This window comes from Diabrotica virgifera, chromosome 10, assembly GCF_917563875.1.
Source record: "Diabrotica virgifera virgifera chromosome 10, PGI_DIABVI_V3a".
In the NCBI taxonomy this organism is placed as follows: Eukaryota; Metazoa; Arthropoda; class Insecta; order Coleoptera; family Chrysomelidae; genus Diabrotica; species Diabrotica virgifera.
In genome coordinates this window covers 90,685,893-90,703,742 of record NC_065452.1, presented here as the reverse complement: position 1 = coordinate 90,703,742, position 17,850 = coordinate 90,685,893, and the positions used below count along the sequence as shown (strand labels likewise).

At 33.9% G+C, this 17,850-nt stretch overlaps 1 protein-coding gene across 2 annotated transcripts in view; it reads right to left on the bottom strand.

Annotated features, from left to right (window-relative positions):
- LOC114337902 (semaphorin-1A) overlaps positions 1 to 17,850 on the bottom strand; it is a 606,142-nt gene that overhangs the window by 26,080 nt on the left and 562,212 nt on the right. For both annotated transcript variants that reach the window (XM_050641275.1, XM_050641274.1), the window contains exons 3-4: positions 1,440 to 1,632; positions 523 to 753 (exon numbers count right to left, since the gene is read on the bottom strand). In XM_050641275.1, coding sequence (XP_050497232.1) covers positions 523 to 753; positions 1,440 to 1,632 — 424 coding nt within the window. The remainder of the gene's footprint in view (positions 1 to 522; positions 754 to 1,439; positions 1,633 to 17,850) is intronic.

The following is a 17,850-nucleotide window of genomic DNA, read 5'->3' as shown; positions in this document are numbered from 1 at the left end:
TAAAGCTGGTATAAAGGCAGCACATCCTGTTGTAGACGCATGTTACGATGGAGTAGATCATGTTCCTGAATGGATTCCAGGTAGCAAAAAGGCCTGCAAATACTGCAAGAAATCAGAAACACACACTTTCTGCCTGAATTGTCAACTACATGTATATCATTAAGGTGCCAAGAATTGTTGGAAAGACTACCACGTCCGTCGTTAATGTATTTCTTTCATTAGTATTTACCTGATAATTTTTTTATCAAGTTTATATCAATAACAATTTAAATGTTTTTATAAGCAACAAAAAGCACTAGTTAATTTTTCCCTGTAGAACGATATACCGGCCGTACGGCCGGCATTCTTCTTTTTCACTTTGTGGCTGAGTCAATGACGATATCAAAAAATTAACTTTCCATTCGTGTTTCACGTAGCACAATTGCCCCGAAACCAAAATTTTCAGAAATTTGAACCCCCTATTTCTATTTTGCCGATTAAAGGGTTAAGACAAAATCGTAGAGAAATAATATATAAACTTACGTATTTCATCAAAATAAAATGGATATTCTCCAGGTACCGAGCAGTTCAGTCTTGCTTTCAAAAATGTGGTCCAACGGTCATGTGATTGGCGAGGCCCTCCCTTATCATGTTTACAAATCCTTGCCACTCTAGAATAAATCACCTTTCCGCAGTTCATGTACTCCACAGCAGTCTCACGGAAGAAGAAGTATATGTAATCTCCATAGGTCATCGAACTTACAAAATTTGGAGCTGAAATCAAAATTTTTTGTAGTCATAATGATCATAAATTTTACAATTATGATATTGGTACAATCAAAATCTTAGGTCCGAAGATCTAAAACTTCTATCGTTGAAACCAAGATGAAATGAAACCAAATGAAAGACAGTTAATATTTCATTCTGGTTCAGAGACAACCACTATCCTCTTACGTTTCACCCTTTTGGGATCTTCAGAGAGACCAGAGATCTGCTCTGAATCAAAACGAACAACCCACTGTCTTACTAAGCAAAATTACATGAAATAATTTGCTGTTAGACGCTGGCGCTGTAGTGACATCTATTTAACATAATGAGAGGTCTTAGATCCAAAAATCTAAAACTTCTATCGTTGTAACCAAGATTATGGTGACAACCTGAACCTTTTAGAAGGCACGAATTCAGGTTGTCTGAAATCTTGGTTGCAACGATAAAAGTTTTAGATTTTAGGATCTAAGACTTCTGTTTGTGTTAAATAGATGTCGCTACAGCATTTAACAGCAAATTATTTCATATAATTGTACTTGGTAAGACGGTTAGTTTAATTCAGAGCACACCACATGCCACTCTGAAGATTCCAAAAGAGTGAAACGTACATAAGAGGATAGCGTGCCTCAGAAACAGAATGAAATATTAACTATCTACCATTTTCATTTTATGATATTGTAAATATAGCTTACCATTGAGCTGCCTGAGATCAAGAAGTTCAGTACGGAGGGGTTCTTTGTAGATTAATGGATCAGTTCCTGAAAAATCAGCTACTGTAGCTGAGAATAAATGTCCGTTGCTATATATGGAGGTACTGTTGTGCTCAGGATCATAGGGACACAATCCTTTTCCGTCCAGTTCTTTTTCGATAACAACCTGGCCATCCTGAAACAAAACGATAATAGGTTAGAATACAACATTTTTAGGGTTGGCGAAAGAAAGAAAAGAAAAGTTGGGGGAGAAATTGAAGGTTTAGAGAAGTGAAAAACACCATGTTTAAAAAAAGAACCTATGACCAATAGCAACCAAGATATCATTGTTTTCTTAAAATCACAGGTATTTCATAGTGCATTCAACAATTTCTCTAATCTCATAGGCAATAATGCTATAACTATTGTAGTTGTTAAATGCGTTGACCTTATTTTTACGCTGATTATTTAATCCATCACAAGTAATGAGCTGAGCCTCCTTGTCTTATTATCTTTTTGTTAATATTATACCCTATACAATACTTTAACTACCCTATATTTTTGCATTTTCTTAATGACTCGGTTATACCTACTTTTTACAACTGTTTATTATCTTTAAAGAATTTTCCAGGTCTTTCATTACTGACCACATAGACCAGGGCATTTAGGTCTAATGGTTTTTTTTAATACAGCACCTATTCATTTGCAACTTTTTGCATTGTGCTCGAGATGACGTCAGGAAAAAGTCTACAATAGAAAAATATGTGGAAATTTGGAAATGTTATTGCATTTGTAATGCCTAAAATGCATTCAAAAGTGCATAAACATGTCAAAATCAGTATGTTAAGTGCCAGTTTTTGTTACTCGATGGGTTTTTGGGGTCGCTGAACACGAATACGCCATCAGAACCGATCCCCAGAATACCTGGTGTCCAGGGTCACTGGTAAGGTATGTCATCTTCTGGAATTTCGAGAGATTTTGGCACTAATTGATGCAAACAGATTACTCGGGCTTTTTTTAAGATTTCTGAATACGAATAGGCCATGAGAACCAACCCCCGGAACACCTGGTGGCCAGGCTCGCTGCTAAGGCACGTCATCTTCTGGAGTTTCGAGGGTTTTTTGCATCAATTTAGTGCCGAAAAATTTCGAAACTCTAGAAGATGTGCTCTAGCAGGGACCCTAAGCACCAGGTGCTCCGGTGGTCAGTTTTGATGGCGTGTTCATGTTTAGCGACCCCCAAAAACCCCGATTAACAAAATCAAGTCCTTAATATACTGATTTTGATATCTGATATCTTTATGCACTTTTTGATAAATTGTATGCACTGTAAACGAAATGTATTATGCATTTCTACCGATTTTTCTATTGTAGACTTTTTTAATGACGTAATCTCAAACGCAATACAAAAAATGCAAGTCGATAGGTGCTGTATTATTTAAAAATCGATTTATTCCAGTGTTTTTAGTTCTAAATGCCCTGGTCTAATATTATTGCTCTCTGTGTAATTAATATTAAAATATTCATCCTCCGAAAATATTTGTCACTGAAGATTTATATTAACTCTACCTCTACTACTCCTACTCTTCCAGCTAATAATTTTCTTTCTAATGTATGTATAAAGTAGGACAAATAAATCAGGATTTATTGATGAGACATTATTATGTAATTTTTACGCTTCTTCGTATTGGTCTCATCCGTGTGACATTTGATATTTTGCAATAGATGTAATTTTATACAGTTTGTTCACGTTTTTCATCTCATGATTTCATTAACTATACTTAAGCGTCGTTTAAACACAACGATAAGTCACAGCAACTAGTTGTGATGACAAGTTGAAACGCTGTTTAGACGCTGCGATTCAATGCGATACCACCTTCAACCCAACTCCAACTTTGATAAGTTGTGCGATGCACCGTTTACACACAATGATAAGTTGCAACAACTCGATTGACCTTGATAAGTTGTTTGATTTATCGCTGTGTTTAAACGACCCTTTATACTAAAACATTAATGTAAGTAAGGAAATATTAATTGGAAATTAGACACATTAAAAGTATCATTTGGAGGTATTTTCTTGGCTTTTTGTGTTAGATTAGTAGGAATATTTTTTTAGTTATTTAGAATATTTTTAATTCTGTTTCATTTTGTGTTTTTCATTTGTTGGTTCTTTTAAATCTAGACCATCTGTGTTATCATATAAATTTACAGTCCTTATTGGAAATATTGAAGCCGGAACTACATAGATAAAAACTGAGAAACAACCAAGCAGGCCTTCCTGCCAAACGTTTTACCATTGACCACATTTGCACCCTTACAATGATCACGGAACAAACAAATAAATGGAATAAAGATATATATATATATATATATATATATATATATATATATATATATATATATATATATATATATATATGTAAGTTTTATAGACTTTGAAAAGGCCTTCGGCCGTGTAAATGGGGTACAGATATGGAGAATCGTAAGATTATGTATATAAGATACGACTAAATAACATTATTACAATTACAACTTTATTAAACTCTTTTCCGAAGGATATAATGCCAAATTGAAAGATTCGTTAAACAGGATTGTGTACTATCCCCTACCATATTCCTTATTATGATAGACTGAGTAATAAGAGAAGTAACTGACGATCGAAGAGGTATCAGATGAAACCCATTCAAAGAGTTAGAGGATCTTTTTTTTGTGGATGACATCTGCCTGCTAACTGAACACCGAAATCATATGCAAACAAAAATTGCCACAGTACTCCGACACGATCGGACTCAGACTAAACACAGAAAAACCAAACTCTTAAAAAATAATAACCACCCAAAATAATAAAATAATGATAAACGGGTAAGGAAGTTAAAAGAGGTAGGTTCACATATTTGGGATCAGTTATAAAAAGGAAGGCTCAACATGCATTCAACGCTTTAAATAGAACATAACAAACAAACGAAATATCGTAAACAACAAAACTTAAAGTCTCTAATCGTTGTATGAAAAATATACTACTTTAGGGAGCAGGACAGGATGAAACTACAACTAAAAAACTGCAAACTTGTAAACGAATCTTTAAGAAAAAAAAAAAGAACGGAAAACCAGACAACAGCTGGAAAAGAAACAGCCGAAAAAGAACTACAACGAGAGAACATGAAAACATTGGACTTAGATGGAGTGAAGTAAAAAATAGAGCAAGAAATAGAAAAGAATGAAAGGAACTAGCACAAAGTTTCTTCAGAGGATAAACAAGAAAGAAGATGCGCTAATCCCACCAGTCAGCAATTTTACACTTTTGGCCGAGAGACGCATAAGCACCCAATACTCCACAAAAAGAGATGGAATTGGAAAGATAAAGAGAGAGAGAGACCGTTTAATAAAAGATGAACATGGATTGCTTGAGTGGCGTTCGGAAAATTCTTACTTATGGGTTACAATTATTATTACAGACTGTTACAAAGTCAAAAAATATTGATAGAGTAAAGAAAACACAAAGAGGCATCGGAAGGTAAATCTAAATATAAAACTAACTGATAAGACAACAAATAAGTGAGTTAAAAAGAAAGCTAATGTAGGCGATGGCGATGGCTCAGATGGCTGAAGAAAATGAGCAAAATTTAAATGGCAATGTGCAGAAAATAATATCAGATATGAAGATGCAGGCTAAAATAATCTGATCGTACTATAGAGATCTTGAAAATACAGGAAAGGACGAGAAAGACCAAAAATTCGATTTGTAGACGACCTCAAAACATTCGCAGGACCAATGTGAAAACAGAGAAGGATGGAATAAATTACGGGAGACTCATGTCCGATATCGAGTAAATGTGAAGTCGATATAGCGATTATCTTACATCGTTTCCCTAATTATATCGTCAATATACAGACAGCTTCCCATTTCATCATTTCTTTCCATTTCACGATTTTCAGCGAAATATTTGTTTGTAAAACGTTGCACTCTATAAACTATGGTTTGTATAAAAAATGTTAGCCAATAACGAAATCAGTTAGGTTAGGGAAAATCGTGGGAATTTTTCAATGTTTGTTTAGTCACATACCTTTGCTTACCATATATCTCGATATGCCTAAGTGTGTGGAGTTTATGTAACATGCGATGTATGATTTAGAACTTTCACATTGTGGGAAAAAATATCTTTAAGTATTTGTTGACGTTTTTAAAAGCCAATGAGTATTGAATAATATGTAACATACTCTTTAAATTCACTATATAGAGTATAGAGTATTTATAGTGTTCGTGGTATTTTATTTTCTCTAAAGGCCATTCAGTACAATAAACCAGCATAAAATATCTATGTTTTATAGACCTGACAAAGGCTTTCGATCGCATCCAAGTCGAAGACGTCTTACATTTACTGTATAGAAGAAACATACCAATCAATATTATACAAACCATCGAAAACATCTATTTTCTTAATCGAATACAGGCAAAGATAACTGGAAAACTAATGCAGTTTATACCAGTACAAAGCGGAGTCAGACAAGGTGACTCATTAACCCACTGCTCTTTAATTTAATAATGGACGAAATAATAGAAGCAGTACGTAAAGGTCATGGTTACAGACTGGGGACAAAGAAATCCAAATATTATGTTATGCTATGCAGACGACGCACAGTGGTTCCAAATGCTGAAAACGTGGTCATGAGGCGAAAAAAGGAGTCGTTATTTAGGGATTTTCATGTTTACAGTTGTTTTTTCATACTATCATAGAGTCCTAATATGCAGGTATGAGGATCAGACTGGATGTATTCTAGTTCACAACTCAGGAACAAGTGAGCCATGTCCGGGGTTATTTTGGCCGGCAGAGAAAGTGAAAAAGAACTCGTATATTGAAAACGCTGTAAAACATTTTGTAGTTTATCAATTTTATCGCTGTAAAGCAGATTCTTCTTTTTTAAGTATGTAGTAATGTAAGATGTAATTTAAATCAACATTTATTAACAATAAATGCCTTAAATTTGTTAATGCATAAATAGTGAAAATATACTTGAAATAATTAAAAATTTGTAAAGATGCATTCCAAAAGTACAAAATTCTGCATAATTCTGCGACTAATGTTTATTAATCTTAAAATATATAGTAAGGAGATACAGAATCACTTTAGTTTAGCTGCCTATAACTGCCTATGCATTGCTGGCAGTTGTTTGAATACAAAAGTGGGACATGACGCATATTACATGATTCTGGCGATTGTTGAGTATGTATGGGCAGTTGTACATAAGTAATAGGTTCTGAATATTGTACTTCATAAAGAAAATTGATTGGTAATCAGCAGCTTCAAAAGTCTCTTATAGTATAACATTTTAAACAGAAATGCTACTAAAATAAAATTTTCCAAATTCTTTCGTCCATATTGGATCCGCCATTTGGTGTAAAAAAAAGTAATGTTAGATTTGTAATCAGCTACCTTAACCTACCAAATTTTACAAAAAATTTTCCTTTTTGAGTGATATTTTCAATTTATTTCCGCCATGTTGGATCCGCCTTTTTGGTTTTCAGAAAAAATAATGTCAGATTCGTAATCAGCGATGCCAAAAACCCTTAAGAACGAAAGTAATTCCAAAATGTATAAACAATATACGCTTTTAAAGGTTCATGACCACGTTTTCGGCATTTGGAACCACTGTGCGACGCCGCAATAATCGCCGAGACAGAAGACGATCTCCAAAGATTAACACACATCTTCAATACAACAGCCAAGAAATACAATATGATAATACCAGCAGAAAAAACCAAATGTATGACAACATCTAAATACCCACTACGATGTAAAATTGAAATTAATGGGAAAATATTAAAGCAGGCAGCAAGGTTTAGATATCTGGGAATAGATATAACTAGTTACGGAGATGTTGAAGAGGAAGTACAACAAAGCTTAAAAGCAAGTAAAGCGGCGGGATCCTTTAATGACACAATCTGAAAGAACAAACACCTAAGACAAGTCACAAAAGCAATAATCTATAAAGCAGCAATTAGACCTATATTGACATAAACGGCGGAGACAAGACCTGACACATCTAAAACGAGATGACTACTAGAAACAACAGAGATGAAAATACTCCGATGAATATCAGGGAAAAGTCTGTTGGATAGGGAGAGAAGCAAAAACATAAGAAGATCATGCAATGTAGAAGACATAAATGGATGGGTGACAAAACGGAAACAGGAGTGGAACGAACACATTAGTAGGAATGGCAGAGGATAGGATAGTACGAATAGCACGAGATAAGTCACCAAATGGACGAAGAAGTATTGGTAGACCAAGAAAAAGATGGTGCGATAACTTAAATAATTTAGGAGGCTAATATTGAAGAAGAAACAGGCTTTAAAACCTACATACAAGAAGGAAGAAGAAATATTTTTTTTTGTTTTCGTCCTATAAATTATTAAATAATTTTGATAACGACGTCCGAGATGGAAGTCGAAACGTCAATAAAATTGGTATTTTGATAACGACGTCCGAGATGGAGGTCCAAATGTCAATAAAATCATTTTTCAAGTTAAATTGTGGCTTATTTCCCAATTAGAATAGTTATTTACATAAATGCCACAAAGAAATAGCTTCAGAACAATATTATAGAATTAAGTAGAATGTATGAATGTTGAAGAGATTTTCCTATAGATATTCGTCTTCCTCAAACTATAAAGTATAATGTATTACCTTATTTTTCGTTCAGCTTCTCTTGGAAATCTCATGGGAATTCAATAGAACTATATAATAAAAAAGAGATCAGATGTGGAATCAAAGGCACAACTTTCAATTCCAAAAAAATCTTATCCAGCTTGTTAAAATATGTGTAAATGGCTGTAAATCCAGAGTACGGATAGGTAATAAACTCTCAGGGTTTGCTCACTACGGAGAGCAATGGATTGTATCCTCGCTCCGATCCTTGCTCCCTGGTATTTATATTCGTGAATTCTCGCATTTAAAATAAATACATTATTTTAAATGCGAGAATTCACGAATATAACGAATATAAATACCAGGGAGCAAGGGACGGAGCGAGGATACAATCCATTGCTCTCCGTAGTGAGCACAACTTCACAATCATTTGAAATCAGCCTTGGCCTGAACAAGGAGACGCGCTTTTAATATAATCCTGGAAAAATAGTGAGAACAGAACAAATTAGAACAGAACTACCGAAGCAACTGGACCAAAATTACTACTATTTTTAGCATAAGCGCATGACATTGACATTGTGTGAAACACAGTCACTAATGTGAAGAAGACTTTCAATAAATTGGAGGTAGAGGCTAAAAAAACTGGTTTAAGGGTAAATGCAGAGAAAAGCAAATACATGCGCATCAACAGACAAAAGAGACGAGGTAGAATAATAGGGCAAAATTACAATAGACCCATATAAATTTGAAAGAGTGGAGAGCTCTTTTCTCCTAAAAAAATAACGTCTAGTTAAATGCTACATTTTTCCGAACTTACTATATGGTGTGGATTCCTCGACGCTGACAGAGACGCTCACGAAAAAACTAGAAGCATTCCAAATATGGGTGTACCGACGCATTCTTCGTATATCCTAGACCAAACATGTCACCAACATAGAGGTAATCCACAGAATCGAAAAAGAGAAAGAAATCGTGAGCACAATCAAACAAAAAAACTTGAATATCTAGACCACATTGAGGCACGATAAGTACCGTCAATGATGCAATCAATTGCAATTGATTGTCCAGGAGAAAATAGACAGTAAGCGTGGGCCAGATAGGAGAAGACACTCGTGGCTCCAAAATCTGCGAAAGTGGTTCGGGCTCACATCAGTGGAACTATTCAGAAGTGCTGTAATCAAGATCAGAATTGCCATGTTAATAACCAACGTTCGCAACGTTCACTTGAAGAATAAGCAAAGCTTTAAATATCTCGGAGCGCCAATCATCGTAGAGAACGATATCACGGAAAAGATAAAAGGAAGAATTTAGGCAGCAAACAGATGCATGTAGAGCCTCCACAATACTATTAAATCTAAGAGCCTATCACGAACATAAAAAATCAGAATATTTATATAAAACAGTGATAGTCCGGTGCTCATGTATGGGCGTGAGACGTGGACGCTGCCAAAAGCACTTGAAAGAAAACCTAGATGCTTTGAGAGAAAAATCCCAAGAAGAATCTTTGGACCTTACCAACCCCGAATAGTAACCAATACCGAATAAGAACAAATGCAGAGGTCAAACCGATGTATAGGGTTAGCGACATAGTCCAAGATATTAAATCCCAACGGCTAAGATGGGCTAGTCATGTTCATACACTCCCTAATAATAGCCTTGCCAACTTAATCTGGGAGGAAGACCCGACAGGAAGAAGGCCCTTAGAATGTTGAAGAATACGATGGAGAGGTAACCTACAGTCCCTGGTCATATTGTTATGACCACCTATGAATTTTTACAAAAATCAACTATTCCACTAGGTACGTTTTGTTTAAAATATGATTTTTAAATTTAATTTTGTTATGCAATGTTAATGTTATGCATTAACTATAATATATTTAATAATAAACAGCAATAAAATATTTGAAAATATTACATATTTATATTTTTTTAATATTTTGTTGAACTTCTGACCTTAATCAGATGGAATTTAAAAATATCACATATTTTTATTTTTCCAATATTTTGTTGAGCCACCTTTAACTTTGATTAGCGCTTGTATCCGTCTTGCCATATTTTGAATGCAGTTAAATTTTCTTTTGCTTCAATTTTTCATTGTTGTTTCAATGATATATTAATCCTTTAATCAAAACAATTTCGTTAGTGACCTTTTCAACGGAAATTTCTCGTTCTAAAAGCTCCCAAATATTTTCCATCTGATTAAGGCCAGAAATTCAACAAATTATTAAAAAGTAAATAAACATGTAATATTTTCAAATGTTTTATTGGTGTTTATTATTAAATATAATATAGTTAATGTACAACATTAACATTACATAACAAAAATTAAATTTAAAAATCATATTTTAAACAAAACGTACCTAGTGGAATAGTTAGTTTTTATAAAAATTCATAGGTGGTCATAATAATATAGCCAGGGACTGTATGGTCAGATTTAAGAACAATGCGGCTACCCACTGACCCAACTACCATGGACGACCGTTCGAGATGGAAGTGAGTTGTGCAGTCAGCCAAGACCCACCCACTCTTCTATGACCCACCCCGGGTTGTAGCGCTACGAGAAAAAGAAGAAGAAACCACAACACCTTCACCATATATTCATTTTTGTTTTAGTACCTTATTTTGACGATCTAGTGCAATAATATGGTCAAGTATATTCTGTATATGAAACTCAATAAAAAATAAAAATAGTCAAGCGGTTTACCAGGAACAGATTTATCCAGTTTACTTTACGATTTAAAATTTACTTGTCTCTTTATATCAATATCCTAAAGATGTCCAGATGTTACTTTTAAAATTCTGACATATTTATGATTAACTAAGTAAATATTATTTATAAGTTTTTTTCTTCACACCAACACACAAAACCGTTTGACTGCCCGTAAATTAAATCATCTGATTTGTTTACCAGTATAAACACTTGTTTCCAGATTTGTGACAGAGGTTGTTTCAATTTTCAATAAAGACACAAAGACAAATATTGAATAAACTTGACTTGTATTTAAAGTAAACTTAATTATACAGAGTAATAAAAAATTAATCAAATTCAGAGTTGAAAAAGATTACGACTACTTATTTAGCTCACAGTATAAATTATTAAGGTACACATTTTACATCAAAAAGAAAATAATACAAATAAAATATACATATTTGTTAAACGTTGATGTGGAGAGTACGTATCCACACTGGTCAAAGATCAAAGATTTTATTTTTGAGGCATATGGGTAGATCCGATTTCAACACATAGTTTAATTTCTCAAACGCTGTCCAGGCTAATCATATGCGACATGGGAGCTAACATATCTGGTTATCTCTGTCCAACCGAATTGCATGTCCTAAGTACTTATTATAATTTTCCAGGAGCAAAGAGGGGCACCTCATAGGCGACAAGGAAGGAATAGATGGAGGGAGCATTTTGAGGAACTGCTAAATGAGGGGCAGGAAGGTAATCACGAGGTTCAGATGGAAGTGATGCAAGAAAACTACAACCAAGAGGATGTAGTGGAACCGCCGACATACGAGGAAATAAAGGAAGTTTTAAGAAGCATGAAGAATAACAAAAGTGCGAGTATCAACGACATCCCTGGAAAGATGATTAAACATGGGGGTAAAATATTAGAAAAGAACATAATATGTAGCCTACTAAAGATGATCTGGGATCGGGAAGAAATGCCGAAACAATGGAGTCAGGCTGTAATATGCCCATATTTAAAAAGGGAGATAAATCTCAGTGTGAAAGTTACAGAGGTATTGCTTTGCTTGATGTAATTTATAAAGTCCTTACCAAGGTTATAAGAAAAAAAATTAGACAGATATGTTAGTGTGCAGGTAGGGGAATATCAAGGTGGTTTTAAGAAAGGAAGATCTACCATCGATCAGATTTTCGTACTAAAGACGTTACAGAGCGGTACCTACGAACACCAGGTAAATACGAAGCTCCTGCAGTGGCGACGCGTGACTTTTTCTAAAGTGTTACCAAAACCAGATATTAAATATATACCAGATATATTATATATTATCTATATATAATGTATTTTATAAATATTTTTATATATACAGTGTTCCCATACATCAAAGTTTTTCGACTAGACACCGTGAATTTTCAGCTTGCTATTAATCAACTTTTTTTTGGTACGCGCGATCCAGGTCTATTATAAAAATAGATGAAATAAAATTAAAAAATTAAAAATTTAAGAAATTATATAAAGTATCTACAAACTAAAAACATATTTGTTGTTTTTAGGTAAAATATGTATTATATCACCTTTATACTTTATTAAAAAATCCAAATTGTATAATTAGTATACTAATCAGTACATTCATTTGTCATTTTTAGCCTAAAATATTAAATAATTTTTATTTTATTGATTATACACTACAATGTACTGTATAATCAATATTATTATATGTTATATTATAATAATGTTGTTGTTAATTAATATATTTCGACAAGTAATTAAAATGGATTAATATGATTTATATAGGATAAAAAGGTGTAGATATATTATCTGTATAATAAGCAAGTACAGTTACAAGTTATAAACTAATAATTAATAATGCATATTATGCAATAATCGAATCCAAAGGGCCGGTACGGTTAACTAACCGGAGTTTAATCGAGAAAATACCGGCCCTAAGAATAACAGGAATAAATGGAATTATAATTATTACCTATAATTATAATAATAATTAAAATTGCATTTATTAAGTCTGATATTCTTACGGTCGGTATTTTCTGTCCCGATAGACACCGGCCCTACCTAGCGTCACCAAATTAAAATTTGGTAACACCAATACGCGGTTTCAGAGCCATCGTCCCCGCAAAATTTTCAGAGACGATCCAGTCAAAGATCCTACTATCGTTGCCACTCACAGAAGTGGTAAACGGCGCGGCGCACGGTAATGGCACAGTATAATAAATACGGAACCTCTTTCTACTGTGGTAAGGGCGTATTATAATAACGTGCAACCGATTTTACATAAACTCGCTGATATTTTCGTGCGTCTAGTTGGCTATTTTACTGAATTAGGTAGATACTATTAACAAATATTTCTATTTTTAAAAAATATAAATGGAATTATTTCATAGTAGTCATAAAATATTTATTTACAAATTTTAACTGTTACCAATGGTAACAATGGTTACATGGACGCTTCGCCAGTGAGCTCCTGTTTATAGACTTCAAGCAGGCATATGATACAGTCGTAAGGAAACGTCTCTACCATGCACTTTGGTTAATTGGGATACCGGAGAAGTTGGTCAAGCTAGTGAAAACGACACTGGAGCGAACAGAAAATCGAGTAACACTGGAGGTGCAAAAATAGCCTCCCAGAAAAGTTCAAAGTACGAAGGGGTTTGAAGCAGTGAGACCCTCTGTCAACTGTCTTTTTCAATTGTGTATTAGAGGCAATATTCAGGGAAAGCGGAATCAGAACGCAAGGTACGATCCATGATAGAAGAACTCAGGTACTTGCATATGCAGACGACATACTTAAAAAAAGTAAATAAAAATGCATTTATTAGTAATAAATATTTGTGCAAAAGTATGGTAAATTTTTCCTTATAAACTTTTTGAATAACTTTTTTCAAAAAATTCTATTTTTTACCGTGTTTTACGTTCACAACTACCAAGTAATGTGTGTATGATAATTGATGAAAAATTGTAATAAATATATATAATTTATTATACAAAAAATTAAAAAGTTTATAAGGAAAAATTGACCATACTTTTGCATAATTATTTATTACTAATAAATGCATTTTTTATTCACTTTTTTTAACTAATTTGAAAGTTTAGCTCATGCTCTTTCATATGACACCTGTAGAATGGTTCTAACATTTTTTTTCTGACTTATGTTATTGCAAAAAAAGCTCTCTGGGATAAACAATTTGAATAAAATCTAAACAATTGGATGAATTGCTTTGAAATTTTTGTCACATATTAAGCACCAAAGAACCATCATTTGACAAAAATTTCAAAGCTGTACACTTATTTTTACAATAGTTATTGCGAAATTAATTTTTTTGAAATTTAAAATTCTCTTCGCAATTATAGTAACAATAAATGGGTATATTAAACCTTGTAATACGCCATTTTAAAACTTTTTTTATTCTCTCGAAGATGTCTGTACTAAGAGTACCATAAGTCTTACTGTTTTCCATTAATTTGGAAAAAAAGGAAAAAAGGCCGTTTTTTGACACTAAATTGTTTATAAATAAAAATGGCCGCCAAATCCTACGCAGGAAATAGTTACAATTTGTTCTTATAGGTATTACCTGTCGAAAAAACGCTTCAGTACCCTGGCTGTTGAAGTGTCATGGAAAAAACCTTATTACCCTGGACTATGATTCCTAGTTTGTGATTTTGGGCAGGGGCTGACCTTGCATTATGTTGGTGCTTTCATACAGTTTATGTACATGTTATGTATGAGAGCTTATGTCTTTTCAGGTAGAACACAATATCAAGAATAATGACCTTTTTAAATATAGACAGAATATATTAGACGATTTTAGATTTTATGTATTTTATGTAGTGTCAATTCCCTCTAGACTAGTCAAAATTTATTTAGATCTGAATATTTCTCACGGCCTCTTATATGGACATCCATAACGTGGGTGTTTTTGTTGTTAAGCTCTGTTAATATTTGGTCTTTACAAAAACTTGTGGAACAGCGACAGGTGAACTGACTGTCTTGTAAATTAAAAACGTTTTTAAAAGTATATTTTACGACAAATTTTATTATTTGTGTCATCCTACTACTGAATATTCAAAGCGATGACCTCGCGTAAAACTTGGTGTATACATATCTGGTTTTAATCCCTACAGACTATTGACCAACAAAACAAACACAAAGGCTCAGCGAAGTAGAGGTACTTTTTTGTGATTTCCTTTATTCATTTTGTTCTCATGTTGTTTGTTTATGTTTTTAATCATAAATTTTGACTTGAGCTTGTTATGGTATTGGATGACATTAGCATGGTTGCCACGAAAACTGGTATTCATGAATTAATTGAAAAAATTACAGGAAGTGATCGTGATATTAAAGAGATTTCTAGTTTTCAAACAAAATTAAAAAATCAAGAAGTGTAGGCTTTTGCGGCCGGTCTTTTATAATGGTATATTGTTTTCGGAATTTATAATTAGTGGCCCGAAATTATTTTATCCGAAGAAATAAGGGCAAGACTCAGCAGCGTCACCGAGAACAAGAGAACATCAGAAAAGCAGAAGAAAACCACGGAAATGTATGGAATATGTTAAAAGCCAAGAAGAGAGCGAAACAGAAAATGCCACAAATAATCGAAGGATCACACTTCGAAACACAAGGATAAGGGAATGCTATAGCAAGAAAAATGGAAGAAACACATAAGCAAAATGAAAATATTATGTTATGTTAAATGAGTAGATCATAAAAGAACTTAAAAATGGATACGAGAGAATTAAAAGAAGAAACGAATTTTTAGTAGAGGAAGAAGAGTACCTAAATCTAACGGAAGTTCCTAAAATGATAAAAATATAAAAAGAAAGCAGGGCACCAGGAATGGAAGGCATCCACAACACCGCACTAGAGGAACTACCGAAAAAAATGGTAGTGCAACTACAATGCACCTTCAGATTTTGCCTAAACAAAGCGCATTTTCCGACGAACTAGAAACATGCTAAAATCATCCTTCTACTAAAACCAAGGAAGGACGGAAGAAGACCATAGAGCACCAGACCCATATCCCTACTGGAATCCCTAAGGAAAAGATTGGAGAAAATCATCTACAGAAGATTAATGAAGCACGCAGAAAGAAGAATAATTTAAGAAGGCCAAGTTGGATTTAGAAGAGGAGATACTGCGAACTTCAACTAGAAAGAGTGGTCAGCGACACGAAGATCTGATTCAACAGAAACCAGAAACTGATTAAATGGAAAATCAACGCGGAAAAGAAGCAACTTATCATCTTTATGCAGCAACAAAATCCACCAGTAGTTGAACTCACGATAAGAGGAAACGCATTATAGTCAGAAGCATCCATCAAGTGCTTAGGAGTTCATCTAAATAGAAGATTAAATTTCACGAAGCACACGCAACAACCCAAGGTAAAAGCGAATTTAGCAAAAAGCCCTTATATTTTTAGAATCAATCCCCTAACAAAGGCCAAGAAGATCCAAGTGTACTAGACCTACGTTAGGTCGGAGTTCCAGTTCCAGTCTGGAGTTCCACAGCGGAGACTGGAAGAAATTAGAAAGAACAAAGATGCCATGTCATAGACTAATTGACCAGTCGCATGGGAAGACAGCGTGACAATTGCAACCATCAAATAAAGGCCCCAGTACACACCACTGAGAGAGGTGGTCAAGAACAGGGCAAGGTACTTTTTCCAACAAGCCACAAGAAGAATACTAAAAACCACGGACATTCTGGCCATAAATCGCATTTAGAGGATGTTCAGATTGATCGACCATCTGATCAGAATCTAGCCAGGTGGTTGCTGAAGACAACCAATCAGGCAATCAGGAAAGTAGGTGCGATGCCAAAAACAAGTACCTACAGAAACAGATGTCAAGGACTCAACCACAGGAATAATCATGTACCCGAAGAGAATGCGGATCAAACAGAAGGTGGTGCAGAAGTGGACCGTCAAGAAAGAAGGAATACAATATCTGAAGTTGCAATGTAAATTTTATTAAGGCAATAAAAGTTATTACTTTTATTTTATGAAGCTGATAGTAATGATATAGTTCACATAACAGTGAATGATAGAAAATTAGGTCCGTTGCGGTTAGAGTGTCTTCCGCCGTTGCAGACGAAATTATATAAGGCACTTTTTATACCATAATAATGTTTATTCATACCAACGAATCATTTAAATTCAAGTATTTTTAAATGTTATCTAGTGTTATGTTCATGTACATAAAGTTAGCGAATCACTTCTCGCAAATATTATGGCAAGCACAATGGGAATTTGCCGCTTTTTGCCGTTAATTAGTTGTGAAAAAATTAATTTTGCCGCTCTTTTATTTTTCTTAATATTCGATGTTTCGCTAACTTCATATGGAGTTAGCGAATCACAACAGCAAAATATGTTTCAAATTCAAATCGAGTTGGTGCTGAATTTGCCGCTTTTTTTCCGTTAATTAGTTGTGAAAAAATTAATTTTGCCGCTCTTTTATTTTTCTTAATATTCGATGTTTCGCTAACTTCATATGAAGTTAGCGAATCACAACAGCAAAAAAAGGTTTCAAATTCAAATCGAGTTGGTATTGAATTTGCCGCTTTTTTGCCGTTAATTAGTTGTGAAAAAATTAATTTTGCTGTTCTTTTATTTTTTATAAATTCGATGTTTCGCTAACTTCATATGAAGTTAGCGAATCACAACAGCAAAAAATGTTTCAAATTAAAATCGAGTTGGTGATGAATTTGCCGCTTTTTTGCCGTTAATTAGTTGTGAAAAAATTAATTTTGCCGCTCTTTTATTTTTCTTAATATTCGATGTCTCGCTAACTTCATATGAAGTTAGCGAAACATCGAATATTAAAAAAAAATAAAAGAGCGGCAAAAGTCTTCTTCAACTTCTTGCAACCATTTTGATCTTGGTCTTCCTCTTTTCTTTCTTCCTACTGGATTCCATTCTATCATAGTATATGTCACTGCTTCATCTCCTGCCCGCCAGATGTGACCTAACTATCTAACTCTGCATTGCTTTATTTTGGTCACGATATCTTCTTTTAGTACTTTCTTAATCTCTGCATTTGTTCGGCTTCTATATTCATTTTGCTCTGT